Source organism: Acipenser ruthenus, chromosome 8 (assembly GCF_902713425.1).
Source record: "Acipenser ruthenus chromosome 8, fAciRut3.2 maternal haplotype, whole genome shotgun sequence".
NCBI classification, from domain to species: domain Eukaryota; kingdom Metazoa; phylum Chordata; class Actinopteri; order Acipenseriformes; family Acipenseridae; genus Acipenser; species Acipenser ruthenus.
In genome coordinates, this window is record NC_081196.1 from 4,062,843 (window position 1) to 4,084,177 (window position 21,335).

Below are 21,335 nucleotides of genomic sequence, written 5' to 3' on the forward strand. Positions count from 1 at the left end.
GAGAGATACTGCGGAGTCAGATTGAAGATGTATAGGAGAGATACAGGAGTCAGATTGAAGATGTATAGGAGAGATACTGCAGAGTCAGATTGAAGATGTATAGGAGAGATACTGCGGAGTCAGATTGAAGATGTATAGGAGAGATACTGCGGAGTCAGATTGAAGATGTATAGGAGAGATACAGCGGCTTCAGATTGCCAGAAATGTCTTTAAATTTGCTAGGTGGGCATTAGCCAGGACTGATGTTTTTTTTAATACAGTTTTTTCTGTAGTGGAATTATGCCAGTTAAGCAGGCAGTTTAGTTTAGCTTAGCTTAGTTTAGTTTAGTTTAGTTTAGTTTATTCACTTTGTGCCCTCAGTGCCAACACGGGTACATTTCAATAGTGCAAGCACTAATACAAAGAGCACAACCTAACAGCAGCGCCTCTTGACACCTCAAGGCTGGGTTGGATGACTTCTTTGGAGGGGAGAGTCATCTCTGTCGGAGCCTCAAACCCCGCTTCATGCAGCCCCTGGTGGTCCTTGAATCTGAAGAACTGGGATCCACGGTGTTGTTGCTAGTGGTTAGGGATAGAGCTGATTAATGATAAGGGCAGTGTGTTGGAGTCTCTGTAGAGCCTCTTTTCTCTCTTTTCTTCGCAGGTAATCAGTGAATTCGAAGCCTCCCCCGACGTGTTTTCTTACCAGATCCCCAATCTGAGCCGCAACCGACAGTACAGCATCTGGGTGGTGGCAGTGACCGCCGCGGGGAGGGGAAACGCCAGTGACATCATCACTGTGGAGCCTCTCACGAAAGGTACACTGTCTTCCATTCAGCTTGGGTGTAGTCTCTGGTTCTGTTAAGCAGGGGTTTGTTTTTGTTTCTTAAATTTCGAAAGCTGTATTGGGTCCAATGCAATTAATGTTCCATTGGTATATATGCACCTTCAATCCAGGTCTAGACTTTTAGAGCTTGATATTTTTGCCAATGATCAGGGTCAGAATAATTTGTGCCATAGAACAGAGAAATAATGATTGTCTGAAAGTTCCAGATTGTTCATAATTTTGCACAATTTGGGGCCTAAAGGGATACGTCACATCATCCGCATTTCCTGTATATTCTAATTCTAATCTATTATGTTTTCTTCTGTATGCTTCTCTATTGCTGCCTATGCTTTATTATTTGCCTTGCCTGCTAACTATTCCCACAAAAACTGCTTCTGAAAAGACTCCTGATTGTCGGGAAGTAAGGTTTGGGAAGCACCTTAGCGTTGCGCACTAAAGCCTACAGATGAAACTGAAGCCAGTGCAACACATTGTTACCCAACAAGAACCTGGAAGGATCCAGATTTTTTTTAGTTTTTTTTCATATTTATTGGCAGTTGAGTTCGCTTTCAAAATGTTAGTGCTGGCATTATGAACCTGGGGAGTCTACCAGCCCCTGTGCCTCTTTCCTCGCTAGATCATTTAAACTTTTCAGAAGCTCCAAGACACAAATCCCCTATGTATATATCACCCCCCCCCCCCCCCCCCCCCCCCCCCCCGCCTCTATTTGTGCAGCTTCTCGTCTTGTTGACCCAAAGCCCTTTGCTTAAAAGGCTGTTTAATATTTAAACCCACACGTTTTCTCCCCCAGCTCCTGCCAGGATCCTGACGTTCAGTGGTACCGTGACAACCCCCTGGATGAGGGATATTGTCTTGCCCTGCAAGGCGGTAGGAGATCCATCGCCCACCGTGAAATGGCTGAAGGAGAGGTAAACGCAATCCCAATACCACATACACAGACCGGTTCATTTCATCATGTCCATCAAGACCAATTGAAAGTGCTAATTAGCTGCTGGAGCCTTGGGGTGCTGTGTGTCTGGTGTGCTCCGGACTGGACTGCAGGTCTTATCTTCTGTAGGCCACAGGCACATTATATGAATATACACTGTGGGGTGCAAATGTATCAGAGCACTTCAAGATGTGTCTATCCTTTATATACCCAGCAGCATGAAAACCTCTGGGGGTGAGAATTCCAATTTCCACTCAGTAATCAGTGGAGTAGAAACAATAGGCAGTCATGTGTGAAAATGTTAGTGCTTTAATTAGGCATCTTAAACAACTTCTAAAAAGTCTCAGGCATTTTACCATTTGTGACTATTTGTTCTTGTTCTCGTACTATTTTAAATGAATTGCATGTTTGGCCTATTAGTCATCAGTTAAATTAGTCCATCACTCATTTGCCTATTTTGACAGAGTTCTGTGATTTTCACACAGACTGATCAGGATAGCACATGTACCTCAGCTCCTCCCCATACTAGTTCTGTGCCTCCTCATATTCTCCATCAATACAAACAAAATGAATAGACCTGGACACCCTCTGCAGGTGAAAGAGGAATTCAACAAGCAAGATTAAACTGACCTACAAAACAGCGTAGCTTATCTAAAGAGGAACAAAGTGCACTGCGGAACATACAAAGAGGAGATGGTCTTGTAATGAAACCTGCCGACAAGGGAGGTGCCGTGGTTGTGTGGAGTAAAGATCTCTGTATAACAGAAGCCCATCTGCAACTTTCCCATACTAACGTCTACGTTAAGAATCACACTGATCTCACTTGGCATGGACAGGTCACTGTCATTTCCACTAGCAACGATGCATCTCAAACAATCTGTTACCAGCAATCTTCACGTCACCTAATTGTAGAAAACCCTCATTGCAGTCGTTTCTATTTACTTCCTAAAATCCACAAACCCAACAATCCAGACCGTCCCGTTGTGTCGGCCTGCTCCTGCCCCACTGAATTCATCTCAAACCCAACAATCCAGACCGTCCCGTTGTGTCGGCCTGCTCCTGCCCCACTGAATTCATCTCAAACCCAACAATCCAGACCGTCCCGTTGTGTCGGCCTGCTCCTGCCCCACTGAATTCATCTCAAACCCAACAATCCAGACCGTCCCGTTGTGTCAGCCTGCTCCTGCCCCACTGAATTGATCCCCACGTCTTGACGATATCTTTAAAGCCCTTGCAGAATCACTGCCCTCATGTCAAAGACTTACACGTTTTCCCCAACACATTGGTAATTTCAAAGAACAGCACCATTGTGACAATCCTGTTCTTTTTACGATTCACTTGTGGTTTTCCAGACAAGATCATCACTAAAGCTAAATTCTGCATTTCTAATATAAACAGAGAGGCTGCTTTATATAATAATAGTAAACAACATGCAGATGACAGAATTCCTCTGGTCCTCGCTATATATATATATTTATTACATGCTGCGCTAAGTTGCAGTGCTGTGGTTCCTGCCTTGCTGTCTTTTCCACTGCGTAGTTTTCTGGGTGAATACCCATCGCTTGGGTTCACAGTGTTCCCCAGAGCAGGTTGTTGCATGGAAAAAAAGTATTTATTTACGTGTTCATTCCTTAAGAAACCCATTGAGATCTAACACCTCTTTTACAGAGATGTCCGGAGAGGCTGAAGGGGCCAGCGGTAGCAGCAGAAGCACAGCACTGCTGCCATTACATAAAATCACATACAGCGTTCACATCAATTACATTCAAGTTATACACAGAGAGCACTCAATAACTAAACCATTTTGTTATGAACTGTTGATGAGTTACGGGCTTTGGACAAAGACACAGCTTTTTTGAGCTTCCCTTCATTTACAAACACCTTCTCTTCCGTTATCCGAGAACAGGACACGCTTTCCTTATTTCTCGGTTTGATAATTCATGAATTTGGTTAATTCACAACTAGGCCGTGTTGATTACAAATATGACATAAACTGTGACAATTCATTGTATTTTTATCTTGCTCTTAATTGTATTATTACTTGTACTGTGATTCTTGAAATGTATTTTTGTTTACGACTGTAAGTCGCCCTGGATAAGGGCGTCTTCTAAGAAATAAATAATTATCAAAGCAATAACCCAAAGTATATTTTAAACCTATCTGTTAAATGGGAGTTTTAGGCTACTTTTTATTTCTTTATTTTTTCAGTAACTTTGTTAAGTGTGAGCTAGAGGATCTTCAGCTACCATTATAGTAACCAGCTGTGTTTGGGGCTGGTTTTGAAAAACAAAGTAATGCTCAACACATTGACGAGCCTAATGTTAAAATTCTGGTGTTACTAAACATGAAACTGATTGTTGTAGTTAACCATGCATTCGATGCACTGTGATTTAGTACTGGGAGCCCTTCTCCGGTGATGATTGACGGACGGCGCAGTATCTACGGCAACGGGAGCTTTGTCATCCGAACTGTAAAAGCTGAGGATTCTGGGTACTACAGCTGTGTTGCCAGTAACAACTGGGGTTCCGATGAGATTGTTCTCAATCTTCAGGTGCAAGGTAAGAACCCCATCTCTCTTGTGCTTTTAAATCGGGCCCTTCTTGTCATCTGATCTAAACAGCTGCCAGCAAATCCACTCAGCACGTCTATATGATGTGCTGTTTTCTTGAATTGTGTGTTTTTTTAATTGAAGTGAATTGAAATTAGCAGGCTACTACCTGGAACTGTTGTGAAACTCGCCCCAGGGTTGTTACTGTATGATTAAAAATGGAAAGTAGTTTTTTTTTTTTTAAGCATACCTTTTTTTTTTTGGTACCTTTTTGTCCATTAATGATCCTGTACCACTATTTTAAAGAGCGTTTCTGTTGACCACTATGTTCTTGTTAAATAACATTCCAATTGACTGCAAAAACTAAATGTAATTCATTAATTCATGTATTTATTTATGTGTTTGATCATTGTGCCTAATCCTCAGAAACAGAGGATCCTCAGCCTCTCTGAAATATGAACCCTAAATGTGGTATGTGTAATAAAAAGTTTATTGACTGCCAACAACAGTTTACAACAGTTTCATAAAAATGTATTTTATTCATCAAAATAACTTAAAGCTTTGTGAGTAGGGGCCCATGTTGATTCTTCGCAGATCTGTGGCTATCATATAACAAGCTGTACAGTACAACCTCATCTCTAAAACTGCAGTTTCTTTATGTTAAGCCTGTTCCTCTGTTTGCAGTCCCTCCTGACCAGCCCAGGCTCACTGTGTCTAAAACGACCTCCTCTTCAATCACACTGTCCTGGATACCTGGAGACAACGGGGGGAGTTCAATCAGGGGTGAGCACAAATAGCAGCTGTTACCTACAGGCTTCGATAAAGGAGTGGCAAAGGGATGGGAGCTTCTGCTGAAATCCTCTTCAAGGGGTGACCTTTTATTATCCTGTGATGAAATATAGCTGCCAGAATCAAAGATGGTTTTAAGTGAAATGTCGTTATGTACAGTAATGTGAAATTATAGAATAATCCTAGTGTGTGTGTGTGTGTGTGTGAGTCTCTACATATTCTTTGGCTTGACTCCCGCTGTGGTTTAAGTTTTAAATGGATGTGAACGTTGCTAATACAAATTGAACTTTTAATTACTAACACCTTCATAGTGAAGAGTGTGTTTGAATTGGTGGTGCTTCAACGATTACAAAGGTTAGGAATCTAGATTAGAAATGGAATAATGAAGTGTTCATTTTATTACGGTATATTACACAGCATCTATGTGAGTCTGATAAATATTCATTGCAGAGTTTATGTTCAGTTTATAGTCTCAGAAATCCTACCATGTGGCCATTTTGTCTCATCATTTATTTAACTTCCACCATCCATGTTTTAAATCTGGCTTTGAAATATTGGTTAAGAGCAGCTTGACACAAGAAAAAAAAAGCATGGTTTAATTGCCTTTGTGTTTCTCAATACCCTGCCTGCCTCCTCCTCCAAGGTTACATCCTGCAGTACTCTGAGGACAACAGTGAGCAGTGGGGCAGCTTTCCCATCAGCCCTAGTGAGCGAGCTTACCGACTGGAGAACCTGAAATGTGGAACGTGGTACAAGTTCACACTGACTGCCCAAAATGGAGTGGGGCCGGGGCGCATCAGTGAAATCATTGAGGCCAAGACTCATGGGAAAGGTACGGGACGGGCTGTCATATTTAAAACTGTATCACTGGGAGAATAAAGAATTGTTAAATGACAATCACAGGATGTGTGCTTAGTACATGTAGGAAATATTAGTGCATGTACAGTAGTTAATGTACCTGTATTGTGAAATGTATCCTTATTTATTAAAACCACCTTTACTACAGGTCTAGTCTCTTATTGTTACAAAACAAAGCCAGGCACAGAGCAGAGATTAAACTAACAAGCAGTGCTGCAGGGTCTAACCACAGTAAAACTCACGTTAAAAAATGCTTTTAAATATAGACATAACAATTTGAAGAAAACTGAATCCTGCACATTTTAAAAAGTAGCTTATATTAATTACTAGGCCGGTAGTGTAGGTTAAATTAGGATGTAACCATTCTACATGTCCAGAGTTTTCAAAGTACCTGACTTTCCTTGTTCTGTCCGCTCAGAGCCCCAGTTTTCTAAGGAGCAGGAACTCTTTGCCAGCATCAACACCACTCGAGTCAAGCTGAACCTGATTGGCTGGAACGATGGCGGTTGCCTCATCACCTCCTTCACATTGGAGTATCGCCCCTTCAGCACGGCGGTATGGACCACTGCCCAGCGGGCCTCACTCTCCAAGAGCTATATACTGTACGACCTGAAGGAGGCGACGTGGTACGAGCTGCAGATGAGGGTGTGCAACAGCGCGGGGTGCGCAGAGAAACAGGCCAAGTTCGCTACACTCAGCTATGATGGCAGTGAGTATGTTTTCGGTTCAGTATGTGACACAGGGCTGCTGCAGTCCTGCTTTGTAACATTTTCATGACCTTTCAACTGACACCGTTGACCAATTTAGAGTCTGCTATTGGAGCAACAGAACACCAACAGAATGTTGAAGGATCGCAAAAGGAAGCATTCAGGAATTTGCACAACCCTGCTGCTGAAAATCACCAATGTCCGTGCCTATGGGAAGCTCCAAAACGCATGCATGATATGTCTTGCTGCCTCGTAGCTACTTTGTTCTTTTACTCAGCTGGCAATGCAATCAAGATAAGAAGGCTCACCCCTTGTGGGTGGGTAGAGTGCGCATTTTAACATTCCGTACCATTCTCAGCACTTATCGATGAGGAGACCTGTTTCTTTGTGTGAGTTACAGAGGTCATCACTTGCGCACTATATTTCAAAGACTTTGAATGTGCTGAACAAGGCAATACCTGAAAAGAGGTCTGTGTCAGCATTATAAAGCCAGTTTGCTATGCTGTACTGTATAACCAGCACATAAATGGAAACCTTGGTGAATTTTTGCTTATTCTTGCTTGCTGATTAATTGCTCCCTCGTTCCAGCTTTTGCATCTACGAAATGAGACCTGATGTTTGATATACTGCTGAAATCCAATATTAACCTTGCTGCCGAATTACTCTGATTTCAAAACTCTTTTTAAAACCATGCTTATTAACATCAGAAAAGCACGAGGAGAGATGGGGTGCTGCTGTTCTGCAGTTATCAGTTCTGTTGGCTTAAGGACGTATGATGAACTCTGAAAGCGAGGGAAGGGATATTCATTTGAACAACCTGCTGTCACTTCATCAGGGCTGCGATCATAGATGTGTTTTTTTTTTTTTCCTCTTCTGAATTATAAAGGAGGCCTGGTTGGGATCATTACTCTGTCATACAAATTTGTGGGTTCTATGATGAATAGGCTGTAAATTCTAATTTAATTTGATGCTGTCGTCAGGTACTGCAGCTGGGATGTCTGTATTTTTATGACACTTCTATTACGGGCGTATTGATTGCAGTTGTGTGAATTAAATACTGCGATTGAGAAGGGAGCTGGAATCATTTACTCTCGAGCAGTTCTATGTAAATGCTAGATGTCTACGTGCAGAGTGTGCTGATTTTTTTTATAAAAACGATCTCAAACAGTGCTAACTTAGCAGTGTTGTGCTTTATTTAACCAGCTGTTCCAGTGCAATTAACAACGGCATGTTTTGGTCAATACACAGGCAGTAGCTATTGCTCCCTTGCACTAATGACAACATGGTCAAGGGGAATCACTCATTAATATTGGTCCCAAAGCAGAGATACACTGTTGGATACTGACATTAGTGTGAGTTAAATAAGAGGAGCTTTCACAGTACCTATTATCTGGTCATTTACCAAACGATATTCCATTTCAGTGCAGTGGCACTGCAATGTACCGCTGGACAATTACACAAGGGCAGTTGCAATGGTGGCCCAATGGTAACACTTTCATATACCACCACAATGGTGTGAACCCAACACACAGTGTGTATTGGCGTCATACCAGTACCTGTGTGTTGCTCAATCTAATCGGTGTAATATTTGTAACAATCACTGTGTTGCTATTACTGGTTAGTCCTTCATTTCTCTGGTTGTTTTGCTAGGTTTTCTTCATGACAGTAGCCTGGTATTATAATGGGATTACCAGTGGTGTTTTTTTACAGTACAATGCTTTGTTAATTAAATGTTGCCTAATCCATTTGGGAACTGAAATTCGAATCTGGTAGATAGTAGAGACCTGCGGACTTCAACCCTTGACAAATATAGTCTTAAGATTTTTTAATTTTATATGAACAGACTTGTATTATGTATTTACATCATTTTTAAGGCACGATCCCACCCCTCATTAAATCAGTGGTGCAGGACACAGAAGGCCTGCCGACCAATGAGGGTCTGAAGATGATGGTGACCATTTCCTGTATCCTGGTGGGCGTCCTGCTGCTGTTTGTGCTGCTGCTCGTCGTGAGGAGGAGGAGGAAGGAGCAACGGCTCAAGAGACTCAGGGGTGAGTGAAACATTCAGGATCTTCTGACTCTCCACACACCACATACTGTGCACAGTGTTAACAAGGCCATCTCACTCTCCACACACCACATACTGTGCACAGCGTTAACAAGGCCATCTCACTCTCCACACACTACATACTGTGCACAGCGTTAACAAGGCCATCTCACTCTCCACACACCACATACTGTGCAGTGTTAACAAGAAGAGGCCTGCATGTTCACTGTCCAGTAACTGACAAGTGGCCAGAATTAAGTCATGAATTCTCTTTTTACAACCCTAATTGACAGACTAGCGCGTTTGTGAAGTGTGGACAGCAATACCTGTAGGGCTGGTAATTCCAATGAATTTACCTGTACATATGAACTAACGTCCTTTATAAAAGTTTACCACAGTATTACCTTATGTAGTTTTACAAAATCAGATTATGTTGTTACAGTGGTTTTTGTATGTCCTTGTTCTTCCACATTATTGAAATGTAATGCAATAGTAAGTAAGTATTTTAATGAGACAGTGGTAGTGATGAATACAATAGAACCAGTAGTGAAGCTCCTAGGTAAAACCTTGATATAATTGAATGTCCATTACACCCCAACATTCTGCTTTCTCTCAGCTCATGTTTGTCTCGGTAGCTTATTACTGTCCAGGGTCATTGGATCAGATGAGCTTGCATTGAAAACACCTGTGTGAAATTCAAATAGTGCCACTCAAATAAAGACAGCATGACTATATTATGAATGTTCATGAATACCATTTTCTCCTATTGTAAAATGGTTAAATTGAACCCCTTAGGCTAGCATGTTCTTTCGCATATGGAATTCAAATGAAATTCCATAGATCAAAACATATAAAAACATACAATCCCAAAGCACACATACAACAGATTATAAACCGCCTCCCCAATGGAACCTATTAACAGCAACCAGATGTATGCTTTTGCTGAGCGTGTAGATCTCACACAGTTTAAACCACAGCAGCTTCAACGCGTTAATATCAACTTTCCGTCTGTTCTTCATTTAAATCGAATGCCTTATAATATGTTTACGTGTTCAGTGGCTAACTCTAATCAAGTTGAGTGTACTGAAATATGCTCTCAACTTGATTAGAGATAGACAATATACAGCAGAGTCTCAGTCTGGAATCTTGTGTGGAAGCCCATACAGAACTTTATTTAACAGTACTGTACTTGACAATAGTCCTTTAGTGCAACACTATAGATGTCTTATTTGTAAAAATAAGTTTGTTTGTTTCACATCATGTTACCCATCCATGTCCTGGCCTAGTCAAATGAAATAATAATAATAATAATAATAATAATAATAATAATAATAATAATAATAATAAAGGAAGGTGGTTTTCAGAGATTATGAATCTTGCCATGCACTTCAAAGCTGTTCTCATTTCATGTGAATGTGCCACTGGAGGGCTGATGAACCCTGTATTGACAGCAGGATATACTGGTGCTGCTATTGCGTTTTATTGGAAGTTCTGAATGTCGGTGCCTGTCACAGCATGACTCACTGACTTGGGGAAATGGATTGGTTGGTATTTACTGAAAGCACATAAACCACAGTGTGCACAGCAATGAGATCTATAGCTCTGACATTACCCTGGGACACCTCCAGCTGTAGTTGGGATAAAGAGTATAACCCAGACCTATATATTATTTATGTTTTCTGTTTAGATATGTTATTGTATTTGGCACAGGTTAAGCATAGTACAGGCAGCAGTAGTGTAAGCATATTTCGGCTAGTTTCACAGACCACGATTAGCTCCAGCCTTGGATTACTTTACCTAAATTAACATTGCATGGTCTGTGATTTAGTGAAACTAGCCTACTGTCAGCATTGGATTGTAGCTTGGGAGGTTTAAAGCCGGGGTGTTTTTAGTGTGGTGTTATACAGCTGGTTTCACAGGCCCTGATTAGCACTGACCTTGGACTACCTTATGTTACTTTAGGTAAGGAAGACTAGTGCTAATCTGGGCATGTGAAACCAGCCGGTAGGGTTCAAAGATATTTTAAAATTCACATTTCAAAAGAGAAATGTAATTACACATTTTTTTTAATTTTTTTATTACAGATGCAAAAAGCTTGGCTGAGATGCTAATGAGGTAATTATCCTATGTAATGTTAAACAGCAGTGCATGGATTAGATTTACTTGTATTCTATTTAGTTAACAATAGATTATAAAGTGACTTGGGTGAACAGAGCTGATTGGTTTCCAGCAGTTCCGTAGTGCTTGTTCCATTGTGGAATGCTGTACGTTTCTGCGGAGTTGTACTGTTATAAAAAGGATTCTATTCAAAGAGCTTTTTGCATGTCTACAACACTCACGTTTTTCTTCTGCAATCAGCCATTTTAAAATTGCAATTCCGAATCATATATGACAAATCTCTGTTAAGGATCTTATCTTGTGTATTGATGTCGTCCTGTGCATAGAACCCATTGTATGGTATGAGTACATCAGCTGTGATTTTATAATAAGTGAATGCATTGCGTGTTACAACAGAAATCATTTCGCTCAGCTCAAACTGCACAAGATGACATCACTTACAACAAAAAGAGAGTCCCCGCACACGGCATCCTAACTTATACTTACACTTTGTTGTGATATTGACCTCTCAGTTTATAAAGCGTGTGTACAATGTGTCGGCATAAAGAATATCTTAATCACTCTCAGACAGTCAATGAAAGAAAAGCTTTATTTTTATACAACAAATACTATAACAGTAAACAACTTTTCTATTTACTGTAAAGCAAGTCTTTGCTACTCTTAGTAGTTTAATTGGATAGACTGTATTTACACAGTCTACACTGTATGGGAGTTAATGTAAAGTGCGTGTGTCTGTGTGAGAGAGAGAGTGAGTGTGTACCATATGTGTGTCTATCCGTTCATTTTTGTTAGATTTTAAAATTTTCACAGCTGTCTCTGCCCTTTCTCTTCCAGCAAAAACACCCGGACTTCGGACACCCTGAACAAGCAGCAGCAGACACTGAGAATGCACATCGACATCCCCAGAGCCCAGCTCCTCATCGAGGAGAGGGACACCATGGAGACAATCGGTACGGCCCCGCCTGCCCAAATCCAAGCGAGCCCGTCTGCTGCCTGCGCCAGGTCTCACTGTGGTGAATGGCTGCTCCACACCAGGAATACAAACCGCTTCATTGCAACCCTCTGCACGTTTCTTCGTTTGTTTGTTTGTCTCTGCTTTTCTCTTAGTATTTTTTACTGAATATACAGGGTGCCCCGTATGTCAAGCATCATAGGCAGTATGGTATATTACACCCATTAGGATCTGTTAAATACAGCTGGGCGGCCACACCCCGATGACTATCTGCACCAAACATCAAAGTGATCTGAATTCTTTCCTCTTTCTCCTCTGAGAAAATGAATGCCCATGACTTCCAACTTCTGGGACATCCTGTATGTTGAATGTATACATATTGAGCCCCTTACATTTTCTGAATACCGGTATCTATTTTTCATGTTGTCCCTTTTTTTTAAAGGAACATTTTAAAAAGCTGGTTATCCTATTTCAATATATATCGTCTGATTTTAAGAAGTTGTCAGTGATATAACAATGCTTTGCCTGCAGCCAAGATAAGACCTCAAAGGATTAGGATAACGTACCCTCTATTAAATCTAGCAGACAGTTACTTGTGAAGTCCAGCCGTATCATGCTTATTATCCACCGCTGAGCCACATATTATGGGACTCCCTGTCGACTTCCGCTCGCCGTATTTGAAATATAATATATATCTAAAGAGCTGCTTATCCAGCCACTCCTAAGAGTTGTGTGTCCTCTTTGTCTTCACAGATGACCGATCCACAGTGCTGCTGACGGATGCAGATTTTGGAGAGACATCGAAACAGAAGTCATCCACCGTCACTCACACGGTGCACTACCAGTCTCTCTCACAGGCCACAGGGCCGCTGGTCGACGTGTCTGATGCCCGTCCAGGAACTAGTAAGTTCCACTGACTATGACAGAGTTTAGCAAAAGAAAACTACAGTTCAGTTCAGCACAAACCCCCAAGATACAGAATTTAAGAACAGGGATATTTTTTGATGATTATGGAATATGATACGGATGAGGTTTGAGGGCCCACCGCTGAGGCCGGCTAGATGAAGCAATAGACCCCCCCCCCCCCCAACCACCATTCTCTCTTCTCAATGATTTAACCAAGGGGCAAATACAGAAATAAAAGGAGGTGGCAATTGGGGGAGGTGGAGAGATGTTAATCAGGTGTACATATATAGAACAAATTAAACTGATGCACGGTTACAGGAGGCTGTGTGGTCCAGTGGTTAAAGAAACGGGCTTGTGACCAAGAGGTCCCCAGTTCAAATCCCACCTCAGCCACTGACTCATTGTGTGACCATGAGCAAGTCATTTGATCTCCTTGTGCTCCGTCTTTTTCGGGTGAGACGTAATTGTAAGTGACTCTGCAGCTGATGCATAGTTCACACACCCTAGTCTCTGTAAGTCGCCTTGGATAAAGGCGTCTGCTAAATAAACAAATAATAATAATGATAAAGGTAGCACAGCAATATTGCAAAGTCACATTTCACACTGCACGCAAGAACAGGGTTATTAGGGAAATCAGTGTGTAACAGACTTAGCAGTAGTCATTAAAGTAGCTACTGTAAAAAGAAAGTATTACTAATCAGCTCTTACTTCTGTAGAACAACCACAGTGCTTTTTGCAAGGAAACAGCAGAACAGGCAGCAACGTTGTTTTACCTCGTTAGAATGTGTGTCTGCACCGCAGAGGGCCTGAGACAATTAACAATTTAATTCACTGTTGCAAAACCGTGGGTACTGCCTAATTAACATTTCTCAAGTACCCTAATGATCCCTGACACATTGGCTGCGTCAGTTAAAGTCAATGGGGAAGACAATTGCTTTAAAAAGTCCTTGCAGGACTTGCATAGATGTATATCTTCGGGGCAGCTCAATATATATTGAGCAAACGGGCAGTAATAAAAATCAAAGTGGTAGTCTAACATTTAGCCAACCCCCGTGTATTTCATTATTTTTAGCACACAGTGGGCATTGCCATCACATTCCACACAGGGCTGCACAGGTTCCCTCTAAGGATGAGTGGATATAATCTATAATTATGGGAACTGAGAATGAAATATGTATGTTACTGTCTTATACACTCACTTTAACCCTTTCACGCATGAAAGGTCAGTGCAGTTGGGTAAAAAAAGTAATGAGCATTTTCAATGACCGGAACGGTTTATTACAATATTTATACAGATCAATGAAAAGAACGGAGCACTATGCCCTCCATACACAGAGGTTGTACAGCACAGTATCTACAAGGTCAGAGTAAGAACATGAACCAGAGTGTGTGCCACTGAGTCACAGCACTTTTTACAATTAGTTATTTTGTGCACTTTAGCCTAAAGGGATAAACCTCTCGAGACTCAAGCCATTAAGTTTTTTAAATGGGTTCCTTTTGTTAAAATCTGTACCACAACCATCATTAATTAATTTGTGCTGTATCCTTCTTACAATAACTAGATTGAAAGCATTCTGTGACATTAGTCTTTAATCTAAATTTTGATTATTCCTGAAAACTTAAAAAACTAACAAGCCATGGCAGTGTTTTCTTATTATCTTTTTATTTTGTATATTATTTACCCAGTAAAAAGGTATTGTGAAGAGGCTGCTTTTATGTTCAAAGACAGTGAGTTCCGAAGATGAGATGCTTGATATACAGGGTTTAAAGCTACATTGAAAAGGAGTAAAGTCACTGGAGCGGATGAGAGCAGTGTTAAGCCTTGTGTTTTGTACTTTCATAGACCCTACAGCCCGCAGAAATGCCAAAACAGGCCCCACAGCGCGGAACAGGTACGCCAGCCAGTGGACACTGAACAGACCCCACCCGACGATATCGTCTCACACCCTCACCACAGACTGGAGGCTGCCCACGCCACGGCCCACGGGCTCCGTCGACAAGGAGAGCGACAGCTACAGCGTCAGCCCTTCCCAGGACACAGGTACCGTCACCGTGGCAGCATTCCTGCATCCAGACTGGGAGGCGCTGCAGGGGGGCGGACTTTCAAAGCATTCACTCCAGTCTCTTGAATTTTTAAAAGGAAAAAAAAAAATCCATACTAGTTTTTAAAGGGGAAGTTGTTGTTTTGTTGCTCTAGTTCTAAAGACGATTCCATTGATTTACTAAGAATTGCTCAAATGAGATACACCCTACTTCCCCGAAGGCTTCGGCATTGGTCAATCATGTTTCTCATATTTATAAAGGGCAGCATTTCCATTGTTCGTTCTCATTACCTTGCAAGGACACCCTTTGAGCTAGAAAAACAATCTTCTTTATTTGAAAAGCAGTAGCTTGGCGAATGCCTAGGGTGTACCCTTTGCAGGGCTCAGACACACAGGACAGCTTGGACCAGTGGTGTGAATAATACTGTAAAAACAGAACCCTAGTCTGAGTGATTGAAGATCAGTTGTATTTGCAGCCCCGGATGAGAAATAGTTGTAGAAGCATCCATCAGCACAGAAATACATTACAAAAATCCCTGGAGAGCTGATGTGTAGCTTGCTAGCAGTGGCCTATCATACTTACTAGAGAGTTAGTGAGTTTTTTTTGTTTTTTTGTCACATTCTTTCAATCTCTGTGTTTATCTCCCTCTCAGGGAATGGCTGCAATGTGACATTCCCCTGTGATGGATGTATGCAGTGGTGGAATTGCCTGGGTTTGTATTACTCTGATGACAGGCACAAGCTTGTAGATCAAGGGCGAGGCACAGTACCTAGTGACTTCCAACCCAACATTAAACCCACTGCAAAAATGAGCCAGGCCCTCTTGCATAAGCAGTTGCAAGGTCTGGTCAAACAGAAAAGGTAATAGCGTCAGGATAGTCACATTATAACAGCTTTGAGACGCAGATCCCTCTTGTGAACGTAGCAGGGCAGGGACAATGTACAAACCTGTTGGTGTTTTGTTCTAGAGACTTTAACCTCATTTCACTGTCCGGGGTCAGAATCCGTAATGATGCAGTGCATCACACAACATTGCTAATTACACGTGGCTATTGCAAGCAGGCCCGTGTCTCACCCACGCTTTGCTTCTATCTCTGTAGACCGAGCACGGAGCAGCATGGTGTCCACGGAGAGCGCCTCGTCCACATACGAGGAACTGGCGCGGGCTTACGAACACGCCAAGATGGAGGAGCAGCTGAGACACGCCAAGTTCACCATCACAGAGTGCTTCATCTCGGACACGTCGTCGGAGCAGCTGACAGCAGGGACCAATGAGTACACAGACAGCCTCACCTCGAGCACCCCCTCTGAATCAGGGATCTGCAGGTTCACAGCCTCGCCCCCAAAACCTCAGGACGCAGGGAGGGTCATGAACATGGCTGTCCCTAAGGCGCACAAACCAGGTAAGAGCAGCGGGGAGGAGGCAGATAGGAGTTAGGGGTAAGACTGTTTGGAGCTGGATGGTTTTTATCTACAGGATGAAAATGTCATCCAGCTTCTGCACGTGCCTCAGACTAGAGATTAAGACCTTGTGCAATTAAGAAACACAACAGCTTTGAGTCATTCTAGCTTTTGGTCTAAGCTTAGACACGCCTTGTGTACAATAAAGACGCACAGTTAAACCTGGAATGGAAACCCTCTGAATCTGCGTTGAGGATTATTCTCTTAGTTGCTTTTTTTTATTTTGTGAGGGATCAAGGTGCTCTGTGTTGCACCATACAAACAATGCATTACATTAAAGATATTCCGATTCAACAGCAATGCACGGTCCTGACCTTCATTTCAATTCCACTGCCAGTGAGTGCACACAGTTGGGTGCCGTATTTGTCCAATTTCACGGAGCAAGATTATCATTACTGCACTCGCTCTCATCTGGAATCTTCAGAAGTCTCTAAGCTCTTCTAAGCCGTGCTTTCTAATAACATGAAATATCCCCCTGCTTTGCACTGCCTGCTGGATTTCAGGACACCAGAATTTGTTACCTTGTTTTATATTTGTCTGATTTTATTTCTAGCGAAGCCCTTGAGTCTCTTGGATATACTTTTCCCTTTCACGAAGGACCATCACCTGCCCTCTTCTCTCACCCAGTCATTCACCACCACCAACAATAAAGCTGCATCAAGTGCAAGTCACACTAGAAGTGGGTTTCAGGTTTCCCGCATTGTGTAATGAGCACCTGCGTAAACATTTCAGCTCTGGAGCTTGTTCTGTTGACAGTCTGAACCGCTGCAATCAGCTTTCTAAACGCTCCAGTGCTTCAGCTCATGCTTTATTGATGATGTTTACAAGTGCCAGATAATGTAACTTATCAGCCCCTTCTTGCCAGTGGCCCAACACACAAAGTTATCTGCTGATTAATCTATGCAAGAATCCTTTGTATGTACAAAACTGTAAGACTCCTCGGTAGCATGTGTCTCTGCATACCATTCCATTCCAGTTCTTCCTGCTTTTGCAAAGCCTGTATTGTGCTGAAGTGCCCTCCTGCATCTTGATAGGCTTAATCGGTGTTATTGTCATTTTCTTTGAGGATTTTTCACCTTCTCCGCTCCCTTATTGAAGAATCCACAGTATTCTGTTCACGTGCATCGACAGAATAGTGCTCCGTAAATGCATGTTCTGGAGCGGACAGACACTGAATGAATGTGTGCAGTGCAGTAAGTAAGGGGTATGATGGACTGAAGGGTGACGAACAAACAAAAAGAACGTTGTAAAACTTCCAGAAATGAAAACATCTTCACGCAGAAACAGAAAAAGCCCCGTTCATACTGTTATTTCCTCAGACAGAATTGAGGACGGATACTATGTATCCTAGCTTTGCCAGTGTTCTCCTCATAAGTCCCCTCAAAAGTACTTCCTGATCACAGATTTTTTTTTATTATTTATTTATTTTTTTAAGTATATTAATAGCAGGCGACTTCTGTTTCCATTAATAAACCGTGAAAAGATAGCTCAGGCAGAGTTTTTGAATGACGGAAATCTTTCGATCTATGATGTCACCTAAACCCCTTGCTGTTTTACCAGTTTATAATGGACATTATTATTGATGTCATATAAGCTAATAGATTGTGAGAAGGGGGTTTCGTATTGTTATCAGAGATGTCGACTGGTGCAGTTTGTGCCAGAGGACCGCGAAGCGAATCCGAGTGGTTCGGCCTGCTCAAACTGTGTGAAATGATTTCAGTTATAAAAGGCACCCTGCATACCACGTACTGTATGAAGTTTTACACAAAGGAAGACTCAACAACTGCTATTAAACATAACTGTTGTTTTTTAATTCCAAAGCCGTGTTCTAAACTCAATGTGCTGGGATGTTGACAGATCCTTACCAGCTGATTTCTCATGCGTGATTTATAATTATTATTCTATAACTCAACCAGTAAACGTACAGGATAAATGCCTCTTTTGCTCATCTAGATATGCACTAGCCAGCTGGAAACTAGAGGTAATAGAAAGCAATTAGTTCTGCAGGGTTAAACAGCCGTGTCATCACTGATACCCACTGAGAGTGTCACCGGTGGTGTCCTGCAGTGTAACATCAGATGGTGGGAGATAGCTGTCTTGCATCACTGTTAAAAGATACGTGAAAGGGGGTGGCAGGAGGTCCTACAGAGGAATCAAAAGGTGTGCGTCTCAACCCGTTGCATTATTCATCCTTCATTACTTATTCAGGCTTTTTCCAAGTTGGAGGTTTTTAAAGTGCAGATTGGTTTACATCGACTGCAGGTCCTGTTGAGATGTCGTAATGATACCTGCACCCCTGATCCGCGCTCCACACGGGGTTCATCCAGATTCAGATTGACAGGTTTTAAAGATGCCCTCTATCTTTTACATGAGAGTGATGGATAGATCTGCTTGTTTTGTCAGGATTTTTAAGTTGCAAACCTGCCGGTATGTAGCGCACTTCCTGGTGTCAATTTGATTTATCTAAAATCCTTTAAGTAACTAACTCTGGCAAGTAACATTTCACCAACAAAATCAAAGCAGTAAAGAGTAGGAGTGTAACAAATCGCTGTGTATCGATGAATCATGATACTTGCTTTACATGATGTATTGTATCGTACTAAAGGTATGTATCGTTTGTATCGCGGTACAAGAACAAAAGCACAAGAGCTTATTGTACAGTAGATCACCAAGTGGTTCTTGAATGAAGGATGCATGTGTTTTTTAATTGGTATAAATGCATAACCTCCCTGTCTTATCTCATTTTTTTTGGTTTTGGTTTATACCCCGTTTCCTCTAGACACGCTTTGGTGCACCTATATTTATAAGGCTGACAATAGTGTGGATAACGAAAATGAAAACGGCAACAAGACTTCTTTCAACCTCCATGTTCACAAACGATCTGTTGTTTCTGAAAAGCCATAGAATCCCAGCGTGCTGTGTGTCACAGAATGCCGTCTGACCTCTGATGTAGCGCAAATACTTCCAAGGTTCGCTGTACCTGAGGTTCACTTTACTGCTTGTAGCCTGATATCTATGGGATAATGTATTCATCCTAAGGAAATTCAATTAAAACTGCCGGCCATTCATCTCCTTGACAAGTTTAACAACGCAAATTAAAAACTTTTAAATTACTTTTGAGCCCTGAATAGATCAATGGCCAAGGTCAAAGGAGAAGCGCTCAAAGCTTTCACAGCAGCCCAGTCACACAGCACGGTATGTGAAGCTCAGAACTAGCAAGTAAATGATTTGGGGCAATTAAAACAGTATCTTTTTGGGGCACAATAGGTTTCATATCTCCATGATCAGCTAAGCTTACTGCAGGTCTAACCCCAAAAAAAAAAATACTACAAAGAAGCCTGTCCTCAAATGAGGACAAGGGCACTTAACGGGTTAATAACAGGCTTCTTTTTTCTGTCCCTTATTCCAGCAGGCGAACTCGTGCATCTCCCTCCCTATCTCAGAATGGACTTTCTATTAAACCGGGGTATTCCAGGCCCCAGCAGAGACCAGGGCCTCGGGCAGGCCTGCCTGGAACCTCAGAAAAGCCGCACCCTGAAACGCCCGGCCATCCTTGAGCCCACGCCCATGGAGGCCCCCACCAGTAGGGAAGTCCAGCAGTGGCAGCCAGGCACAGCGTCCACATTACCTCAGCGGGAGGGAGCGGACCTGGGACAGGTGGGCAAAATGAGCAGCTCCCAGGAATCATTGCTGGACTCGCGAGGCCATTTAAAACAAGGAAGCAACCCCTACGCAAAATCCTACACCTTGGTATAACAAAGAGCATGGGCCGGACTACAAAAGAAATATATTTAAAACAACAGCAGCAAAGCAAATCGATTAAAAAAGGTTGTAAATAACATTTCCAAATTCCAAAAAAAAAGAGCAAATTGAAAAAAGGTACCGTTTGGTTTTTTTTTTCCTTTTTCTTTTTTTTTTTTATTCATAATTTTAAATGACACCAGATGAAGATTGCCAAAATAATTTATTTCAAATGAGAGAAATATTATTATTGATACTATTATTATTATTATTATTATTATGATTATAATTATTATACAAGAAGAGGAGGAGGAGGGATCTTCAGACAGCACCTCAATACTTGATTGCTTTCTTATGTCTGAGTGGGAGCCACCTGCAGACTCGGATGCCTGTCAGTTTTTCTATCAAAAAAAAAAAAAACACATGCAAAAAAAATAATTACAAAAAATAAAAACTGAAAGAAAATGAAAAACAGCAGCAACCTGTTTGACTGTCCAATCTTCACAGATTGTTATGTTTTTAATAATTTCCTATGAATGCATGGGATCCAATTGAAAAAACAAACAAACAAAGACTGGAAATCTGACTTGAGAATTTGTGTCACACAATGAAACTGAATACAATGTGAAGAAGAGTTATTATTATTATTATTATTATTATTATTATTATTATTATTATTATTATTATTATTATACAAGAGAAAAAAAATAAGAAATCACTTTTATTTGTGGATATTACAGGGAAATTGATTTGGTAATAAAGTCTTTAGTCATGTTTGCACACATTATTTGTATTTATTTGTTTTAATCAGGAAATGGGTCCTCAATTGATCGTGTTGATTTAAACAGAGTGCTGTCAGTGATGGGCAAGTTCATTTATAAACAAGACGTTTCCAAAGCACTTTCTCCAAGGGCTCAGTGGGCCAGCGGAGGTTATCTTTGGTAATTTACACTGACGGAAGTTGCAACAAATAGCTCACCTGTGCAGTAAATGCCACTTAGGGGTTTATTACTGAAGACTGCTTGTTGAAGTCTATGATATCATGATGCCCAAATACCCCAAAGAGCTCTGTGTTCTAGAGTCCTGACATCACTGAAAGTGTCACTCAAGTTGAGGTTCCAAAAGGGGGACTTACCAATATATACTTTGCTTCAGAACTGTGCTGTCTTCAAGCTTGTCCAGTCAGGGAGGTGTGGTGTGTGTGTGTGCATTATATATTTACATTTGGAAATAGAAGTTACAAACAGAATGATGGCACAGCAATAGGCTCAAAATTAGGTATGCATTTTGCAAGCACGTATATATGAGCAAATGGGAGGAAATGTTATTGAGTAAATTAGACAAACCATTAGAATACATCAGATATGTGGATTTGAAATATAATAAATTAGCAAATTATATCCACCCTAACA

The 21,335-nt window shown here is 41.5% G+C and overlaps 1 protein-coding gene across 1 annotated transcript in view; it reads left to right on the plus strand.

Annotated features, from left to right (window-relative positions):
• Positions 1-20,607, plus strand: part of LOC117407124 (cell adhesion molecule DSCAM) — a 175,477-nt gene extending 154,870 nt beyond the window's left edge. Inside the window, exons 21-33 of the mRNA XM_059028101.1 lie at positions 644-797; positions 1,617-1,734; positions 4,149-4,312; positions 4,987-5,085; positions 5,735-5,923; positions 6,368-6,658; positions 8,531-8,707; positions 10,788-10,818; positions 11,656-11,771; positions 12,527-12,676; positions 14,523-14,720; positions 15,822-16,124; positions 19,592-20,607. Of these exons, the coding sequence (XP_058884084.1) occupies positions 644-797; positions 1,617-1,734; positions 4,149-4,312; positions 4,987-5,085; positions 5,735-5,923; positions 6,368-6,658; positions 8,531-8,707; positions 10,788-10,818; positions 11,656-11,771; positions 12,527-12,676; positions 14,523-14,720; positions 15,822-16,124; positions 19,592-19,938 (2,337 nt within the window). The 3' untranslated portion in view covers positions 19,939-20,607. The remainder of the gene's footprint in view (positions 1-643; positions 798-1,616; positions 1,735-4,148; positions 4,313-4,986; positions 5,086-5,734; positions 5,924-6,367; positions 6,659-8,530; positions 8,708-10,787; positions 10,819-11,655; positions 11,772-12,526; positions 12,677-14,522; positions 14,721-15,821; positions 16,125-19,591) is intronic.
• Positions 20,608-21,335: the final 728 nt, after the last annotated feature.